At 47.6% G+C, this 17,656-nt stretch overlaps 1 protein-coding gene across 3 annotated transcripts in view; it reads right to left on the reverse strand.

The window, feature by feature from the left end:
* The window catches only part of TENM1 (teneurin transmembrane protein 1), a 697,668-nt gene that overhangs the window by 34,900 nt on the left and 645,112 nt on the right, over nt 1-17,656 (reverse strand). For all 3 annotated transcript variants that reach the window (XM_075538255.1, XM_075538256.1, XM_075538254.1), the window contains 4 exons: nt 15,828-16,194; nt 13,759-14,269; nt 1,344-1,516; nt 45-280 (listed from right to left, as the gene is read on the reverse strand). In XM_075538255.1, the coding sequence (XP_075394370.1) occupies nt 45-280; nt 1,344-1,516; nt 13,759-14,269; nt 15,828-16,194 (1,287 nt within the window). The remainder of the gene's footprint in view (nt 1-44; nt 281-1,343; nt 1,517-13,758; nt 14,270-15,827; nt 16,195-17,656) is intronic.

Genomic DNA, 17,656 nt, shown 5'->3' on the forward strand with positions numbered 1-17,656 from the left:
GAAGTAAAACCAAAGTTGCGTGTCTTGTAGAAGTCAAGCCTTACCCTCAGCCTCCGTTCAAAGGCGGAGATGTTGCCTTTGTTCTGTTCTCTGCGCTGCCGCCACTCGATGAGGTTCGCATTGTGCTCGCCGGGCAGGGAGATGTTGCATTTGCCCAGCGTGGGGTTGACGGCGCCCGCCAGGATGTGGGGCTCTGAGCTCAGGCTGATCTCCATCCCGCTGGCGAAGGTGACGCGGAGGGAGCCATCTGGACTCACCCGATAGGTACTTTGGGTATTATCTGTGGGCAAGAAGAGCAAAAGCAGAAGAGGGGAGGGCCGGGCAGGGCCGGGCAGGGAGGGGGTGCGCAGTGCAGGAGAGAGCAGTTTAGCTTTAGGAGGCGAATTAGGAAAGGAAGGAGCAGGTGGGGTCACTGTGGCCTTCACTGCCTTCGGGGCTCCACAGGCACTCTGACAGGTCCATTTGGGCCTCGTTCTTTTCACAGCTGGGGTATCACCTTTCCTGGATAAAAGACCCCTGTCTACCACTGCAGGCTGTTATTGTTTGGGCGTTCTCTTCCCTCCCAGACTCCCTCTGACGCCTCGGATTGGCCTGCTTACTGGGATAAGTTAGGAGCTAGAATGGAGTTCAGCAGCCTTACCACGTGGGGTCCCTAGCACACTTGCTGCACTCCAGCAAGGGATCTAGCACTTGTAAGTCTTGAAACGATTAAAAAAAAACATTCTTTTAGCGTGGATCTGAACGTGAACAGGTCTGTGTCTGATCTCACAAGCTAATGACAGAGTGAGTTTCAGGCCACGGCACGTTGGACCACTTCCCCCTCTATATAGCATCCGAGACAGTCCTTCCAAATCCATCCTCTCCCTGCTTTCTTTCTTCCCTCGGACTAGCATGAGCTTTTAATTCCACACTTCACATCGCCTCCTCCTCAGTGTGTGCTATAAATTGTCCTTTGTATTCACCAGGGTCAGCAATGCTCTCGAATGCCTAGCTCAGGTGGGACACTGGCGCCATTTCTTTGTGATAACTTAGAGCCTAACTGAGCTTTACAAATGGCCGAGTGTTGGGAAGTGACATGATGTGGGCCCACAGTGACATGATGAAAGAGCAGATCTGGCCAAGGTTTCCCCTCTGAACTCCCACAACGCTGTGGGCCCACAGTGACATGGGATAGTGGGAAAGGGATGGATTTGTCTGAGGTTCAAGGCTTCCCAGCTGGCAAATTGGGAGGAGGCATCTCCTCAGCCAGAAGCAAATTCTACTGATCGAAAGTTTGCCGAGGGTCTGGGGTAGAAGCTGGGATCTGTGCTCTTCTAGGAGGGCCAAGTTGCAAACAGCCTTACCTTGTTTTAAAATATAGATGGTACTCATTGCCGTCAAGTTGGTTGACATGAGGACATTTTCACGGTTGGAAGTATCCAGCTCTACTTTTGTCAGCTTCTCCAGGTCACTGTGGAAGCTGCTGACTTCTCCAGTGGGAAATGTGGCATTGGTCAGATGGCCCTCGGGATCGTACCTGGGAAATGGAACCAGTCCCAACTCTGAAGCCCGTTGGCAGCGACCACAGGCTTTTGCAAGCCAAAAATACAGAAATAAAGAACTTGCCAGCGAATACAGTCAAACTTTGAGTGATAACAAGTATGATTAACCTTGTTCAATATAAAGAAAAAGGTCAGAGAGATTATTAATCAAAAAAAATTTTGTTGCCGCTTCTGAATTCTTGATGATTTCCTTGAGCTGTGCTGTTTTACAGGAAAAATATATATCCGGTAATGAATCACCAGGGTGTAAAGCTGATTTATGGATCAGCTCCTGCAGTGTGCAATGTGGCGGGGAGGCTTGGGGTGCCATTCGGGTCCATCCCATTAGCTGCAATAGCTGGCCACAACCAGTAGAGGGTGGCGTTGTCAAAGGAAAAGGAAGCACAAAAGATCCATCCCTCCCACCTCACCCCAACCCTAGGAAGGCCAATAAAACTGACTTTGCATTGTGATAGGAAAATTTTATTTGCTACTGTTAAAGTTGCCAAATTTGAAATAAATGAATTATTCTTCCAACAAAATGAACAAGCACAGAGGATAATGGAAACATGTTCATTAAAACAATCTGGAGCCCTCTGATCTCGGTGTCATTTAGATTTTTTTAAAAAATCTTTTTGGAGTCGAGTACATAATGTTTTGTAATTTGCTTATATGAGTAAGAGACAAAAATAATTACCTGGGATAATAGGCAATAACCTATATCTCGAAATATAGTCTAGAGAGTTTACTTTTGTTAAAAAAAAATCAGAATTATTGGCAATCTCACTGTCCTCCAAATGGAAACTACTTCCCTGAAGGCTTTTGAAGGGGAGCTGTTCTTTTATTGCCAATAGAACCAGGAAAAATAAACACTTCATTAAAAGTAAAGACATGCACTTGGAAACCCATTACTGCTTTCTTTGCAAGTTGCAAATTACAAAATATTTAAGCACTTTTATTTGCTTTTAAAATGTTAAACAATTATATTCTTCCTACCCAAAGTGAACTGGATACAACAGGACACACTAGCTCTATCCACTCTCCCCCCCCCCCCCCGCCCCCACCTCCCCCAACAATTACTGGAAATGGCCTAGTAATGCTATGTTAATCCACAAGGCTTTGAAGTGCTCAGCTGGGGAAGTTTATCCAATGTTAAAAATCTATGCCAGCTTTTGGGTGGCTTGGGAAAGGGGACTACATCTTATGTCACAGACTAGGTGCGTGTAGCGCCACCCTTACGTTTGTACACCTATCTAAATCTACCTACTATCCAACCTTCCTACTCATCTTTATGCACCGAAGCGTGGCCACATGCACTTTCGCTATCAGTTAAAACAGTCATGGCTGTGAAGAAACAGAATCAAGCCAGTCATTTGGCAACCTCTGATATCCCCAGCCCTAGTTGTTGAATTGACTGCACCACTTGTTTAAATGAGTTTCAGTCAAAACAATCCGAGTGCGGCTACTATGCAGCTAGGGATCCATTATTTAAGGACAGCCGAAGGGTGTTGTCCATGCCTGGGGTCAGTGGCAACATCCTTGTCCTTGTGCCTGTGGCCCGCCCCCGGGTGCGGTGGCTGCGCGAGAAGCAAAACTCTGGTAAGAAAGGAGCAAGGGCTAGAAGGGTCAGCGCAGCCTCCGCTTTGCCTTCGTGGTCCTCCCTCCAGGAGAAGAAAATGAAGTCCCGCCTTGACTCTCCCAAAGTGCCAGCCTATAGGGAGAAACTTCCAGGCAGCTGAGAACTAGAAAGAGTGGCTGCGCTTCTTCTTCCTGAGGTGATGGGGATCTCGCAGCCTGGCTGCCAGCGGCAGTGAGCTCCTTTCTGTTCCACCACCACCAGGGACTCTGCCTCGATGGTTCTGCTTTCCTCCGCCCTCAGCCCAGTCTGTCTGTTGTTGGATGCTCTTGCCTCAGTTCTGACTCACAGCGACCCTGTGCAGGACAGAAGGAAACACCGCCCTGTTCTGCACCGCCTTCACAATGGTTCTTATGTTGGAGCCTATTGTTGCAGCCACCGTGTCCATCCATCTTGTCTGGGGCCTTCCTCCTTGGCGGTGCACCTCTGGTGTACCAAGCACGATGTCCTTCTCCAGGGACTGGCCTCTCCTGGTAACGTGTCCAAAGTAGGTCAGATGAAGTCTTGCTATCCTTGCCCCAAAGGAACATTCTGGCTGTGCTTTTGCCAAGACAGATTTGTTTGTTCTTCTGGCAGTATGTGGCAACTGTAATGTTGTTTTGCCAGTACCATAATTCAATTGCATCAAATTTTCTTTGATTTTCCTTATTCAATGTCTAAATTTCACACATATATGAGGCAATTGAAAATACCGTGCCTTGGGTCAGGTGCACCTGAGTCCTCAAAGTAACTTCCTTGCTTTTAAACATTTAAACGCTTCCAACATTTTAAAGAGGCCTTGTGCAGCAGATTAACCCAGTGCAATGCATCTTTTGATCTTTTGACTGCTGTGGTCATGAGCATTGATGATGGACCCAGGATCTCTCACCCAGGACCCTGAAATCAGCTTCCCAAAGAGCCTTCCAGTCAAGGGGTCATTTCCTTCTGTCGGTGTCACAAGGCCTCTGGCTAACCAGGGTTTTACATAACGGCAGAGGACAGGGAACAGGATCATCTATCACCTGAACCATCCACATGCAAAAGTACAAGGATGAGAGATTCCAACAAGCCTTAGCCATGGCCTCTGAAGCAATCTAGTTTCCTAACCTACCCCTTTCCCGTTGGTATCTTTTAAAGTCTAATCCCTAGTGCCTAAGTATATTCCACCACATTCTGAGCCCTCCGTACTCCCCACATGGATAACAGGGTCTTCCAAGATGAAAGCTAAAGTGGCCTGGGTGGGAGACGGCTGTCTGGTCCTTTTGTAGCGAGGGCGGCCATCGGGTGGGGATGAGGTGGTATTCCCCACAGTCCTGTTCAGTTGTCAGAAAGGCAATTCCTCTCCCGGTTTCCTTTTACTGACTGGATGTGTACCATGACCTGGAAGTACACATTTGACTGCAACAAGGCACACACATACCCCATCCCCTCCACCCCCACGACTCACATACCCCAGCTCTGCCAGTCACAGTCAAAGCAATTGCATCTCTGGTGTGTACACTGTGCTGTCTCGCCTTTGCTCAATCATTTATATGATCCTAGATCAAAACTTGTAGGCCCACCTCTCTTCAGTGGGGTCATTTCCAAAGGCAGCATGACAGGCAGATGTATGCGTCAGTGGATAATCCCCACAACTTTGGAAAGATTGCTCAAAGTAGATAAGAAATAAAGGAAGACTTTGATTTCCTATGGCTTTGCTCGAGTTTTTCTTTCCTCCATCACAGGGGAATGCCTGCTTCCAGACTGAATGTCAAAGAAACAAGTTTAATCAAAATCTTTTATGCTATGTGCTTCCCTTTGGTGCCAGCATTGTTTGGTACAGAGTACATGCCAATATGCCTCAACCGATCCCCACCGGCCATACCATGGGAACAGCCTATGCTGAATCGCCCAGCCAGGCCCTGGTTTCACCACTGCAGTGAGCAGAAGCAGCCTGGGTGGGAAGACTTTAGCCAGAAAATGGTCCCTCCTTGTCCTGATCTTGGGGTCCCTGAGTAGGGCACGACAGTGAATGGGCAGCACAGGCCTACTCTAATACATGAGGTTGTCAGGAGAGAGCATGGACCCCACGGCAACAGATGGTGATCCTGATTCAACAGAGTTCCTACGTGAGAGCCCCAGCAAAGTACGAGGAGCCTGGGTGGCACAGGGGTTATGTGCCGGCTTGCAATGAACAAGGGCCACAGTTTGAAACCACCAGCCACTCCTCGGGGGCTTTCTACTCGCACAAACAGTTCCAGTCTCTGAAACTCACAGGGGCCAGTTCTACCCTGTTCTATAGGCTCATTATGAGTTGGCATTGACTCGATGGCCGTGCGTTTTTGTTTTTGATGACAGGGTCACTAGGAGTCAGAATGGGCTGGATGTCAGTGAGTTAGCGAGCAAGGGGCTGTGTGCCCATCAGTGGTGTGTGTGAGCTGAGCACGTGAGCATGTGCACAAATATCCATCCTCGTGGAGCCAAGGAAACGCTGATGAAGGTGTTGCCAAACTCCTTGCTGTCCTTGAGGAACATAGAGTCTAGTTGGGGACATTTTATTTAGACCTTAACAAAACAATGTTTGCTTTGAGATTTTCTCCTAATGGGTAGCCTGATTGTCTCCCTTACTGCCGTCCAGATGATTCCGACTCCTGACTACCCTCGATGATGGAGTAGAACTGACCCCATGGGTTTCTGAGACTGTAACTCATCACGGGAGTAGCAAACCTCACCTTCAGGAGTGTGGCTGGTGGTTTCAAACTGCCGACCTTGCAGCTAGCAGCCCAATGCCCAACACACTATGCGCCCGGAGCTCCTTCACTGAGCCACCAAGCTTCCTGTCCTGACTCCTGAGGAAAATATAAGGCAGAACCAAACTGGACAGGGTCTCCACGAGAAGATCCCTTGACTTTGTCCCCAAAGAAAACACTGAAGAATTCTAGAAGGACATTCATTGCCTATTTTTGCCAGAAGCTAAGAAGGACTCAGAGTCACCTTCCCCTCTCATGCCAGGGGCCTGACCGCTCTTTAGGAGATTCTGGATCCCCACCCCCACCCCGTTTCTCTCACCCATCACTTCATCTGGCTTGCCATGATCCAGCTCCCAGACTATAGTGCCCTTCTCTCTTCGTTTGGCCTTCATTCAATCCATATCAGAGTGAGGGGCTAGGTCTTGGGGATACAGAGCTGCCAGGCATTCACTGTGTAGTGAGGCGGACAAGATGTGCACACCAGAGAACTCTCAGGAGCGAATTCTGCTTGGTCGTTAGGTAAACAAAGAGTTGTAGGAGCTGCAAGGGGGCAGAGCAAGGGCGGAGCAGGAAGAAAATGAGAGGACATGATGTGGGGATCCTGGGACGATTTTGAGAAGCAGAGTCTGGGGAGGGTAAGGATGGCATTCCAAACAGAGGCAGTGGCATGGCCCAAAGCATAGGGGTGGAAGGGCTGTGCATGGAGGGGGCAGGGGAGGTGAAGCGCCCCGTTTCCTCCAGGAGCTTAGTGGCAGGTCAGGCTGGAGAGGCATGCTAGGCCAAGGGCATGGGGGAAGTGGCTGTCAGTTGATGACCAGAGGCATCACAATCTTCTCAGTGGGAGGCAAGTAAGAGCCAAGCAGCACTTTGTTGGCAATGAATCTGGAAAAGGGAGAGAATGGAGCCAGGGGCCAGGTTTGTGCCAGACGGTAGCCCCTTGTCTTTATTGTAACTGTATTGTGTTGGCTGATTTTTAGGCCTTGTCTTATGCAGTAGACGGCAACCTCTCACATCAAATCTGTTCAGGGAGGGCACCGCGCCTCATCCATCTCTGTTGTCTCAGTGCCTGGCACAGAGTCGATTCTCACTAGCTAGCTGTGGGGAGCAAGTGCAATAGGATGTTGCCATTCGAAATGGAAAGGATGAGGTGGATCTGTGAGCCTGTGTGGTTACAGATCAGGCTGAACCATCTGGGAGGTTGTGGGGAGGCCACACTCACACTACAAGGGTGTCCTGTGCAGCTACCCCTCCCTACTGGCTTCAGAGAGCGCAAACTGCCTGCTGCCGCCCCTCTCCCTTCTATTCACTCCCTTTCTCGATGGCATTTCACTCCAACCTTCCCCAAGACCCTTCTGCTGGGCCCTCTCTCCATCCCTGATAAGGGCAGAGAGCACAGGGGCAAGTGATTTTGCAAGAATGCTGAGTTTCGGTCTCTAGAGACCTGAAGGGAAAGTTGACAATTATACGTATGTTCTTCTGGCTTAATTGAAATAATTTGCCTGCCTGGAGGCAGGGGGCTGAACCAGATGGTGCCTTCATTTCCTTCCTACTTGGGGATTCTAGAAAGCCTTGGAAGCTTTTCGATGTGGTTGCATGGATTGATCATTTACATAGCCATTTCTGTATGGGAATCGTATCCAATCCCCATGTAAATATCTCACCCAGAGACATGGCTTGTTTATTCTGCCCTCTCCCTGCACATCTAATCTTCTCCTTCTTTTTAAATTCATTTTATTAGGGGCTCATACAACTCTTATCACAATCAATACATACATCAATTGTGTAAAGCACATTTGTATATTCATTGCCCTCATTCTCAAAACATTTGCTCTCTACCTAAGCCCCTGGCATCAGCTCCTCATTTTTCCCCTCTCTCCCCACTCCCCCTTCCCCCTCCCTTATGAACCCTTGATAATTCATAAATTATTATTTTGTCATGTCTTGCCCTGTCTGACGTTTCCCTTCCCGCACTTTTCGGTTGTCTGCGCCCCCACCAGGGAGGAGGTCACATGTAGATCCTTGTAATAGGTTCCCCCTTTCCAACCCATCTTCCCTCTACCCTCCCAGTATCGCCACTCAACATCACTGGTCCTGAAGGGATCATCTGCCCCGGATTCCCTGCGTTTTCAGTTCCTATCTGTACCAATGTATATCCTCTGGTCTAGCCAGATTTGTAAAGTATAATTGGGATCATGTTAGTGGTGGAGGAGGAAGAATTTAGGAACTAGAGGAAAGTTGTATGTTTCATCGTTGCTACATTGCACCCTGACAGTTTATCTCCTCCCCGAGACCCTTCTGTAAGGGGATGTCCAGTGGCCTAAAAAAGGGCTTTGGGGCTCCACTTCGCACTCCCCACCTCATTCACTATGATAAGACTTTTTGTTCTTTGATGCCTGATAACTGATCCCTTCGGCACCTCATGATCACACAGGCTGGTGTGCTTCTTCCAAGTGGGCTTTGTTGCTTCTGAGCTAGATGGATCCATGTCTAATCTTATCAGGGAGCAAGTAGACGGAAGCTTTCATTAGCCACCCTAGATAAAACGAAGTATTTGTAAAGCAGTTTAGAAAGTATCCCAGGCATTTTAACAGTCGTTGGGTGATTATTTTTGGAGGTGGGTTGGGGTGGCGTGAGATGGGCGTCAGACTCAGGGGACAGGGGAGACTATGGATCAGGAAATACCTAAAGATAGCATCTCCTCTGAATAGGAGGTCATCCTACAAAGAGTTGGGGACCTGTGGCAATGTCAACTCAGCCAGGAATGGGAGCAGGCAAGCAACTTGGTGAAGTGGTTCGCACTCTCCAACTCCCCTAAGGGGTGGCCGTAAAAACCTGCCTATGGCACCATGGAAGAAAGGCCTAGCCGGCAGTCTGCTTCCCTACCGAGTACAGCCTAGGAAATCCTATGGTGCAACCACGTTCACCTAGGAAGTTTCCAGCGGCCAAACCAAGGCCAGTGTGAGAACACAGGCATTGCGATCAGTTGTAGGTTAGGCATAGCTGACCGGGAGAGGCTTGGGAAACAAAGCAAAGGCTTTCTGGCTATTCTGGCTGTTCGCGGAGTGTGCGAGGCATGTGAGGCCCTTCCTTCCTTCCTTTGGTAGCTGTGGCAAGGTCATCACCATTAGAAGCCCTCCAGCCCCGCAGGCCACGATGCCTGCCTCCTTCTGCCTGGAGCCCTGCCTTGACGCCGACCTCCCTGTTAGTCATTTCTCTGTGGTCAGCTTCTCCCCTGACACTCAGGACACTATGGGCAGCCAAGCGTCAAGTACTCATACTTGGGGTGTGTAATTTTGACCCTGGTCCAAGTCAAACAGGATTATGAAAATCAATGAGCTCTTTAGACAACACCACATGACACAAGCAAAACTCATACCCTTTCCCGGCACATGCTGCATTTTAAAATCCTACTTGGAGATGCCAGTTGTTCAGGGTAGTCTCTGTCATTTCTCCTCCCATCGGCTACAGATAATTGAAAGTTGAGCGGTTTCACTGGCGGAGTTACTGTGACACAAGAGTCGTCCGTTCTACCCAAATTAGCAGGTTTCTGTTTCTCTTCCCTTGTCTCTCATTTCAGAAAAGAATGTCTGTTTCCACCTTGGCAAGCTGTTTGTCTTCTTTGACCACAGCAGAATTACTCTCCAGCCTGGGAAACCACAGGGGGAAGTTCTACTCTCTCCTACAATTAGACCTGCTATGACCATCGAGCCAATACTAAGAGGGGTAGCTCAAAATTGCGGCTCTAGATCTAGCCAACTAGCTATGTGAATAGGCAGCTTACATCCCTGTTCTGGACCTTGGTTTCCTTAGTTGTACAATGCCCGCTAAGGTCTCCGGTGGCCATTAAGTTCCACCGTGACTGCTACGAGGATGTTTGAGGTGTTCATCTCTTCATTAAGTAATAATGATATTAATTGATAGCTTTCACACACTGCTGACAAAATCCTGGGGACAGGGCTGGGTTCCTGTGGCAATTACTTAATTTCATGCCAACTTGATAAATAGAGAGAAAAGGTGGAATCTAGCCTGCCAATCAGGTCACAGTCTGGTGAGCCTTCCTCGTGGGTGTGGCCTTCTCATGAGGATTCTGGGACTTCCTTAATTCCTCCTGGAGCCAGGACCCACACTCTCTCTTTGCTTCACATTCCTATTGACAAACCACATGGAATTATACTGATGGCAGCCAGAGCCCTGGAGCTGGAGGAGCCATGTGGAGATCCACACCAGCGTTGAGATGTTTCCACTGTCACTGGATCCACAAGATTTTCCACCCACAGGCCTGTGATCTTCCTACATTGGGAGTCATTCTATGTGTTGCGTGAGTCTGAAGAGGAACTTGTTGACTGGTATTGAACATACGGGCTAATATCGAATGTATGGACTTGATCTGAACTGGGCTGGGATGTTTTCTCAATATACAATTGTTCTTTTATATAAAGCTCTTTTTTATATACACATGAGTGTCTTTTTTATAAACATATGAATTTGTTTCTCTAGTCTACCTGAACTAACACACCCTATGTGACCTTTCAGGTTTGCCATCCTTCGCTTAGCTTCATGTCTTCAAGATGCATTCATATAGTAGCAGGGATCAGACCTCCATCCATTTTCAGAGCTGAATAATAGTCCATTGCATGACCACATTAAAAAAATACATCCATCTCTTGATGGTCAGCTGAGTGATTTACACCTTTAGGCCATTGTGAATAAAGCTGCTAAGAACATTCCAGTACCCATTCTCTCTTAAACATGCTCTGCTAGGGCTGCTCTCCCCTACCGTGCCAGACCACCTGCTCTTCTTGAGGTTAACCAGGTTCTCTGCAGGACTAACTCCAATGCTCAGTTCTTATCGCACTTGACTCTCAGGAGGTTCTGACATAGCTGATCACTCCTTCGCCCTCAGTTCAGCTGGTTTTGTTTGTTTGGTGTTCTTTTTTTTTTTTTTTACTGTGCTTCTCCTAGCATTCTTCCTGCTTCACTGGCCGTGCCTTTTCAGTCTTCTTCCCCGATTCATCTTCATATCCTCAACTCTCAAAGTTGACGAGCTGGAGAGTCAGTTCTCAGACATCCTTTCTTTTTGTCTATGCTCCTCTGGAGATCACATCCTATCTCCTGGCTTCAAATAACATCGAAACTCTTATGGATGCCAAATTCCTCTCTCAAGCTTCTTTCAATTCCAGATGCAATGATATAATTGCCTACACAATATATTCATGAGCTCAACTGTTCCATGCAAAACCGAACCCTTCATCCTCTACCCGTAATCCCCCAGTACGCTGTAGTCATTGCCCAGTTTTCTCCAGCGTGGTAAATTGGAAACTTCATCATCCAGTTGCTCAGGCCTTGAACTCTGGAATTATCTCTGAGGCCTGTTTCTCCCACATCTCACATCCAGTCTCTCGGTAAGTCTCCATAGCTCTGCTATTAAAATGTATTCAGAATTGGATCACTTCTCACCACTCTACTTTCTGGTCCAAGACACCATCTTTTTTTTGCCTGGATTATTGCAATAGCCCTTCCCCTCCAGATCTCAATCTCCCTGCTTCCATTCTAAATCAGTTTTCAATACAGCTGTCGGAGCAATTCTTTAAAAAGGCAAGTCTGAACAGGTAACTCTATCATGCAGAACTCTCTAGTGGCTCTGTGTCTTCCTCAGAGCCAAAGTCTTTACAGTGGTCAATACGATCCTCTAAGAAGTAGCCTTTGGTACCTCACGGATTTCATCTTACTCCTACTGTCTCCATGCCATTCATAATGGCTGCTTTACTGTGTCTGGAACACACTAGGCTTGTTTTCATTGCAAGGATTTTGTCGTTGCTATTTCCTGGGCCTGGAATATTTTCCCTCAGATAACCATGTGCTTTACTCCCTCTCATTGCCTACATGTCTTTGCTCAAATGTTACCTTATCAATGAGACGCTCGCTGACTGCCCAACCTGAAAGAGTAATCCCTCGGCTTCCTACTCTTGACCCCACTTCCCAGGCTTTATTCTTCAGCCTCAAACTTATCATCATCTGCAATTCTATGTAAACTCCATAAAGACACCTAGCAGGTACTCAGAAATTATTTGTAGCATACATGACTGCGTGGTTGAATTGGTTATTTTGAAAATTAGTTAATACTTCAGTCATTTGTTGTTGCTTGACCAAATTCATCTTTCAAGATAAATCATTGTTTATCTACTTCCAGCTACTGTGGGCTATGGCCTGGTTTTTTTTAAGGATATAAAATATTCTCAATAGAAACTTTTTCTTTCCAAACAAAGCAAAACAAAACAAACACCAGAATCTTTATCTTTCCAAAGGGTGGTGTATGTTGGTTATCTGAATCAAGAGGAAGTTACTCATTCGGTGCCTCTGTTTCTTCATCTTTAAAATGGGCACAACAGGAGCACTTTTGAGTTCCTACTGGTGTAAACAGTACAGGGCTCAACTACTAGTGAAATGATTGATGGTGCATGTCCATTCAGAGGCACCTCATAAGAAAGGCCTGGCACTCTGTTTTCAAAAGGTCACAGCCTTGAAAAGTCTATGGAGCAGTTTTCCTCTGTCCACGCCAGGTCATCCTGAGTCAAGACTGACTTGACAACCATCCACCAGCAGTCAACACCACCAGGAGTATTTGGCCCATGCTGTTTCTGTTGGGATCAAAAGAAAGGCGAGAAAGCCCCTTGGCTTCGGAAGCGGCACATAGCAGCCCTTCAGTGAAAAGCAGCTTTTATTACTCTTAGTAAGATGCATGAGGAATTTCTCCCAACTAGAGGAAGACTTGCAACAGAAATAGGCAACTACCCTTTTCGAAGTGAAACCGAAATAGCCGTCCGTCCGGCTCTTTTGCCTTAAGTGGCAGCTCTTTGGGAAAGGACCCAAACTTTGAAGGGCAATTGTGTTTGCCCCTTTCCTCAGGAGGCCTTCGCGGGACTAGCTGTGTTCTCTTCATAGTCTACATCCTCACAGAAGAGTCAGCCTGGAACCGCTCACACTCCAAGCATCACTTCTCACAATCTCCTGTTTTAGAGATTTTCCAGACTCGGAGTCAAGATTGCATGGTTTAGACACATGCGCTAAATTGGTGACAAATTCAGTTAATACCCTTTGGGGAGGGCGGGGGGAAGGTTGATTTGAAAACAAGGCTGTCTGTACTTTAAAAGGCCAGGCCAATAATCTCTGTTTTCATTCAATGGACCTCCTGGTAGCTGGGTGTCACACGCACCTTGTAGTACCTCTCCTTGGGTTAATTTGAAGTGTCGCAAAGCTAACACAGAGGCAGTCTGTAAACACCACACTGTCTCTGCTTCTCTGACATGCGAAGGAAACCCACGGCAGTACCTGAACAGGCTGCCTCCCTCACCCAGCCTCTGCCACACGGGATTGGACACCTCCTTGCCAGGGTCCCCTTCTTAGGTTCCAGCTTCTCTACCACCTTCCACGGCAACGTAGGCTGCACTGCGCTGGCCACACATGTATTTCGTCATTCGCTAACCACCATGGGGGTGCGACACATGCTTGGTCAATCACTCTGGGCCTTTGTTGACGTCGAACTAGTCTCAAGTTTCATTGTTCAAATGAAAGTTTGCCTTCACTGCTGACCTCAAACTGTACATTTCTTGAGCACATTGACTTCTCCCTGAAGCAGTGCTGCACTTGATTCAGTCTGTTTTGATAATGGGGCTTGGCAATGCGGCTCTATAGAAATGGGTCTGCACCCTGGGCGTTGGAGAAAATTTCCTCCTTGCCTTTTCATAACTTTATTGTGAGTATTGAAAAAACAGGCAACACCCGGCAATTGCTAAGCCATCTTTCCCAACGTAATACACTCTTTCAGATTAAAAAACAAGAGAACTCCAGGAAAACAACAGCCTACTAAGGCCTCTGTGGAGAATTTGCTACTTACTCATAAACGGTTGTCCATCCATTTTCATTGCTCTTGGTAGCCAGAAGCCCGGTGTTGCCTGGATAGGTCATTAAGGCCAGGTTGTAGCCTTGGGCTGACACTCTTTTCAGGACTCCATTGCTGCTTATCGTCAGCCAGTACACCTGCCCGCCGGGCACCACAAGCCAGAGGGGCATCCCCCCTGCATCGCGGCGGATGTGTACCGAATTGCCGTTACTACTGGTGATGGCGCCCAAGTCGCCTTCGGCATTGTAGGTGAAGTTGTACACATAGTCCCGGGTGATCAGGTTCAGGGTATGCAGGTGGGTTCCATTGACTGTGAACTGGTAAAGCTCCTGGTCGGCAGGGGAGGCAATCTCATAAAGGTTCATGTCATTCAAATGTGCTTGGTTCCTGCTGATGGTACGAATCCGGACATTCCCAAGGTCCGCCACGTAGAGGGTGCCATCGGGTGACACTGCTAAGGAGGAAGGGGCTTTCATCTTGGCATCTTTGGCATAGCCGCCATCACCTGTAGGAGCAAGATCCCGAGTTGAATAATTGGCATCACAGGTATGTCTCCAAAAACACCCTCTATGGAAACCACTGTGCTCCCAGAATGAGCTAAAAGGGAACCCCCACTGAGCTGGCCTTCTCTGCGTGCCCCGTGACAAAGGGGACACCCATCATTGCAAACATTATCATGCTTAAGTCAGCACTACTGAAGATGAACAGTAGCATGCAATTATCCCAGTTACGCCAATGTTGTGAAATCCTCAATCCTCTATTCAGAATCTAGTATATTGCAAAATACAAGAACGGCAAAGAATCACAGCCACCCACAATTTGGCTACAATCGATGAGACAGATGATAGTCATTGCTTATGGTATCTGTCCCACGACTCTCCAGCCCCACTGTGCATAGAAGTCTTTCCTTCTGTTAATTCCCAGTGTCACGCTGTCACGGGACACTCCAACCGCAGTTGCAGCATAATTCAATACATCAAATCTGATAACTGGAATCAACATTAGATCTGTCTGTAACTCGGCACAACAGAAAGTCCGGGAAAACACTGGAAACATTGATTTAAAAAGCCCTATCGATGAACTTGCTCACCCTGGATTCCTCTGGCCCAAGGAGAGACAAAGGTTAAGAGGACCACTTGGGTTGGGAGGAGCAGTTTAATGGAGCTGTATGGAGCCTAGAGGGACTTCTAAATCCTTGTCGCACATTTATCTGCTGACCTGTAGAGGGCCTTTCACTCTCTGGAATACCCACTCCATGTTCTGGGGGAAAGGCACTTTTTGTTGGCTTGTGTGTTTCCCAAAGAAGCAAAGGACACTATTCGTTTTCAAAAAAAAATTTGGATCTTTCTTTCTTTCTTCCTTTCTTTCTTGGTAACACACGTAAGTGGCACACAGTGCACAATGCACCAGCCACTTCAAAAACCCCAAACTCACTGGCATCAACTCATAGTGACCCTGGAGGATAGAGTCGAACTGCCCCAGTGGGTTATCCAGACTGTAACTCTTTATGGGAGTAGAAAACTTCATCTTTTTCCTGAGGAGCAGCTAGTGGTTTTGAACTGCTGACCTTGCAGTTAGCAGCTCAACTCAGCAGCCCTGTACGCAACCCACGATGCCATCAGGGTTCTTAGGTCATCTCTGTTTCCCCCCCCCCTTACTTAAAAGAGTGCATGTGGAGCTTCACTTGGTTTCCCTTCCTCCAAGGTATAAACAAGACCATGACCTTACATGAATATATTTATGGGCACTAACTTTCTAGAGTGTTACGACTTTTACTATATTATTTAGCCTCTAACCAGCAAAGTTACATGACCAAGACATATTTAAGGAATGAAGTAGATGAGTCATGGAGATATTTGGTGACCTTGCAAGGGTCACTGAGGGAGTCACTGGCCGCACACCAACCAGTTGCTGGGTTACCTGCCTTCCAATCCATTGCTTTCTCTACCAGCTCATACCAATCGTCACAAGAAATGTCTTTTTCTTCCTTGTAACTTTTCCAATGCACATTTTCCTTTGGAAATCAGAAAGGGGGAGCTGGTGAAATGCTGCAAAGGTCATACCTGAAAAACAGTCACAGTTGGGATCAATTTTGCAGTCACAGTCAGTGGGGGCACCAGCGATGATGGAGATCTCCCCATTGGTGGTGACTTGCTGAATGCGGTTTACTTTCCTCTCGTCGGTTTCAGCTATGAAGAGCAGCCCGCTGTGGGAGACACTGATAGCTCTCGCCGACTCCAGAGTGGAGTGAATTGCTACCTTGCTGACCAAGAAATGATCGATGCCTGGCACCTGGCAGTGAATGGGGCGCCCCGCAATGATCCGCACGCGCCTGTTCTCAGAAATTTGCAGCACAATGTTGTTGTCCAAGACATACAGTGAATTGTCCATGGGATTGACTGCAAGGTCTGTTGGCCACTCTAACCGCACCTGCAAAAAAAAAAGCCAAACATACACACCATGAAATTACTGTATATTTCCAAGGACAGTTTTAGCTGGAAAGGCACATCAGTGTATTGGTGACCTCCTGGCTCATGAATTTCAGCCATTTTGGTGCTGCTTGGCCAAGTCGAGGAGTGGTAAATCAAATCTTCTGATGAACCGACCGATCATTTGTGCAATTTCCAACACAATGAACCTATATTGCTTTTAGCAGTTCCAGGAAAGACCTTGTAGCGCAATGGTTTTCCCAGGGCATTCTTGGCAGCGGCAGTCACAGCCATTACATCTCCTAGGAATTTGTTAGAAGTGCCAATTCTCCGGAAAATCTTCACCCCATTTCATGAGAAACCCTGAGGGTCAGGACCCAGCCCTTTAGGTTTCATCATCTACCTAAGGGATTCTGAGGTAGGCTAAAGTTTGCAGATCACTACTGTGGGGGTGCTGGGTTTTCTTTGCTATGCAAATTCATCTCTCCTCCTGCCCTTCCATGCAATGCATGGAAGGGCAGAATCCTTGCAGTGTCTGGACCACTGAGGGCTGAAGAATCTCACTTTTATCCAATCAGCAACCTTTGGGACAGAAACGGTCCTAGCCAAAGACCTGGCATCCATCTTGTAGAATACTCAGGCACGGTTCTGTAGCTGTTGATGTCAAATCCTAGGTCAGAATACACTGCAGGCCTAGCTAGACCTGGGTCACTCCATATTCCCCTTTCCTCAGCAAAGAAACAGGTTTATTTTTCTCGCTCTCATCTTTTCCCTCCCTTCGCTGAGCATGTTTTTTTGGGAAATCAAATGATGGTTAAGACACAGTTGTTGCCCCCAGGTAAGTGATGCATAGAAAGCCCAGACAAACTCCTGATTAGCAAGTCAATTCCTACTCAGAGCGGCTCTATGTAGGCCTTTAGATAGTCTTCTCGTTCTCCTGAGAGTGGCTACTGGGTAGGAACCACTGACCTTGGGATTCACAGTCTGATACTTTCCCAATAGTGCCGCCAGAGCTCTCTAAGTGTCTGGTTTTGAAGAAACCTTGGCGGAGTCACCCCAACTCTCCGTGTGATGAGGAATGGCAGCACGTGGGTCTGAGAGGAGTTCCCTCAGACTGGGAGTCGAGGGATCCCCAGGGAAGGTGGTATTTAATTTAAACAGGGCAGGGAGCCACCAGTAGGCTTCGTTGGGGATGAGAGGGAAGTGGAGCTGAGGACAATCCAAGTAGAGAAAAAATGCACCGGTCAAGGCTCAGAGGTTAGCGAAATCATGGCCCATGCAGGCCACTACTAGCAATTCAGTAAGGCGAATTTAGGCAGACCCAGAAGGTAGCCAGTGGTCGGGCAATGGAATGATCCCATTTTATTCTGATGGCTCTGGGAAACTATTGAAGGTCTTTAGGTAGATTGGGGTTCTAGAATGCTTGATGTGATCAAACTGGCTGCTGGTGAGCTAGTATTGAA

This window comes from Tenrec ecaudatus, chromosome X, assembly GCF_050624435.1.
Source record: "Tenrec ecaudatus isolate mTenEca1 chromosome X, mTenEca1.hap1, whole genome shotgun sequence".
NCBI lineage: Eukaryota > Metazoa > Chordata > Mammalia > Afrosoricida > Tenrecidae > Tenrec > Tenrec ecaudatus.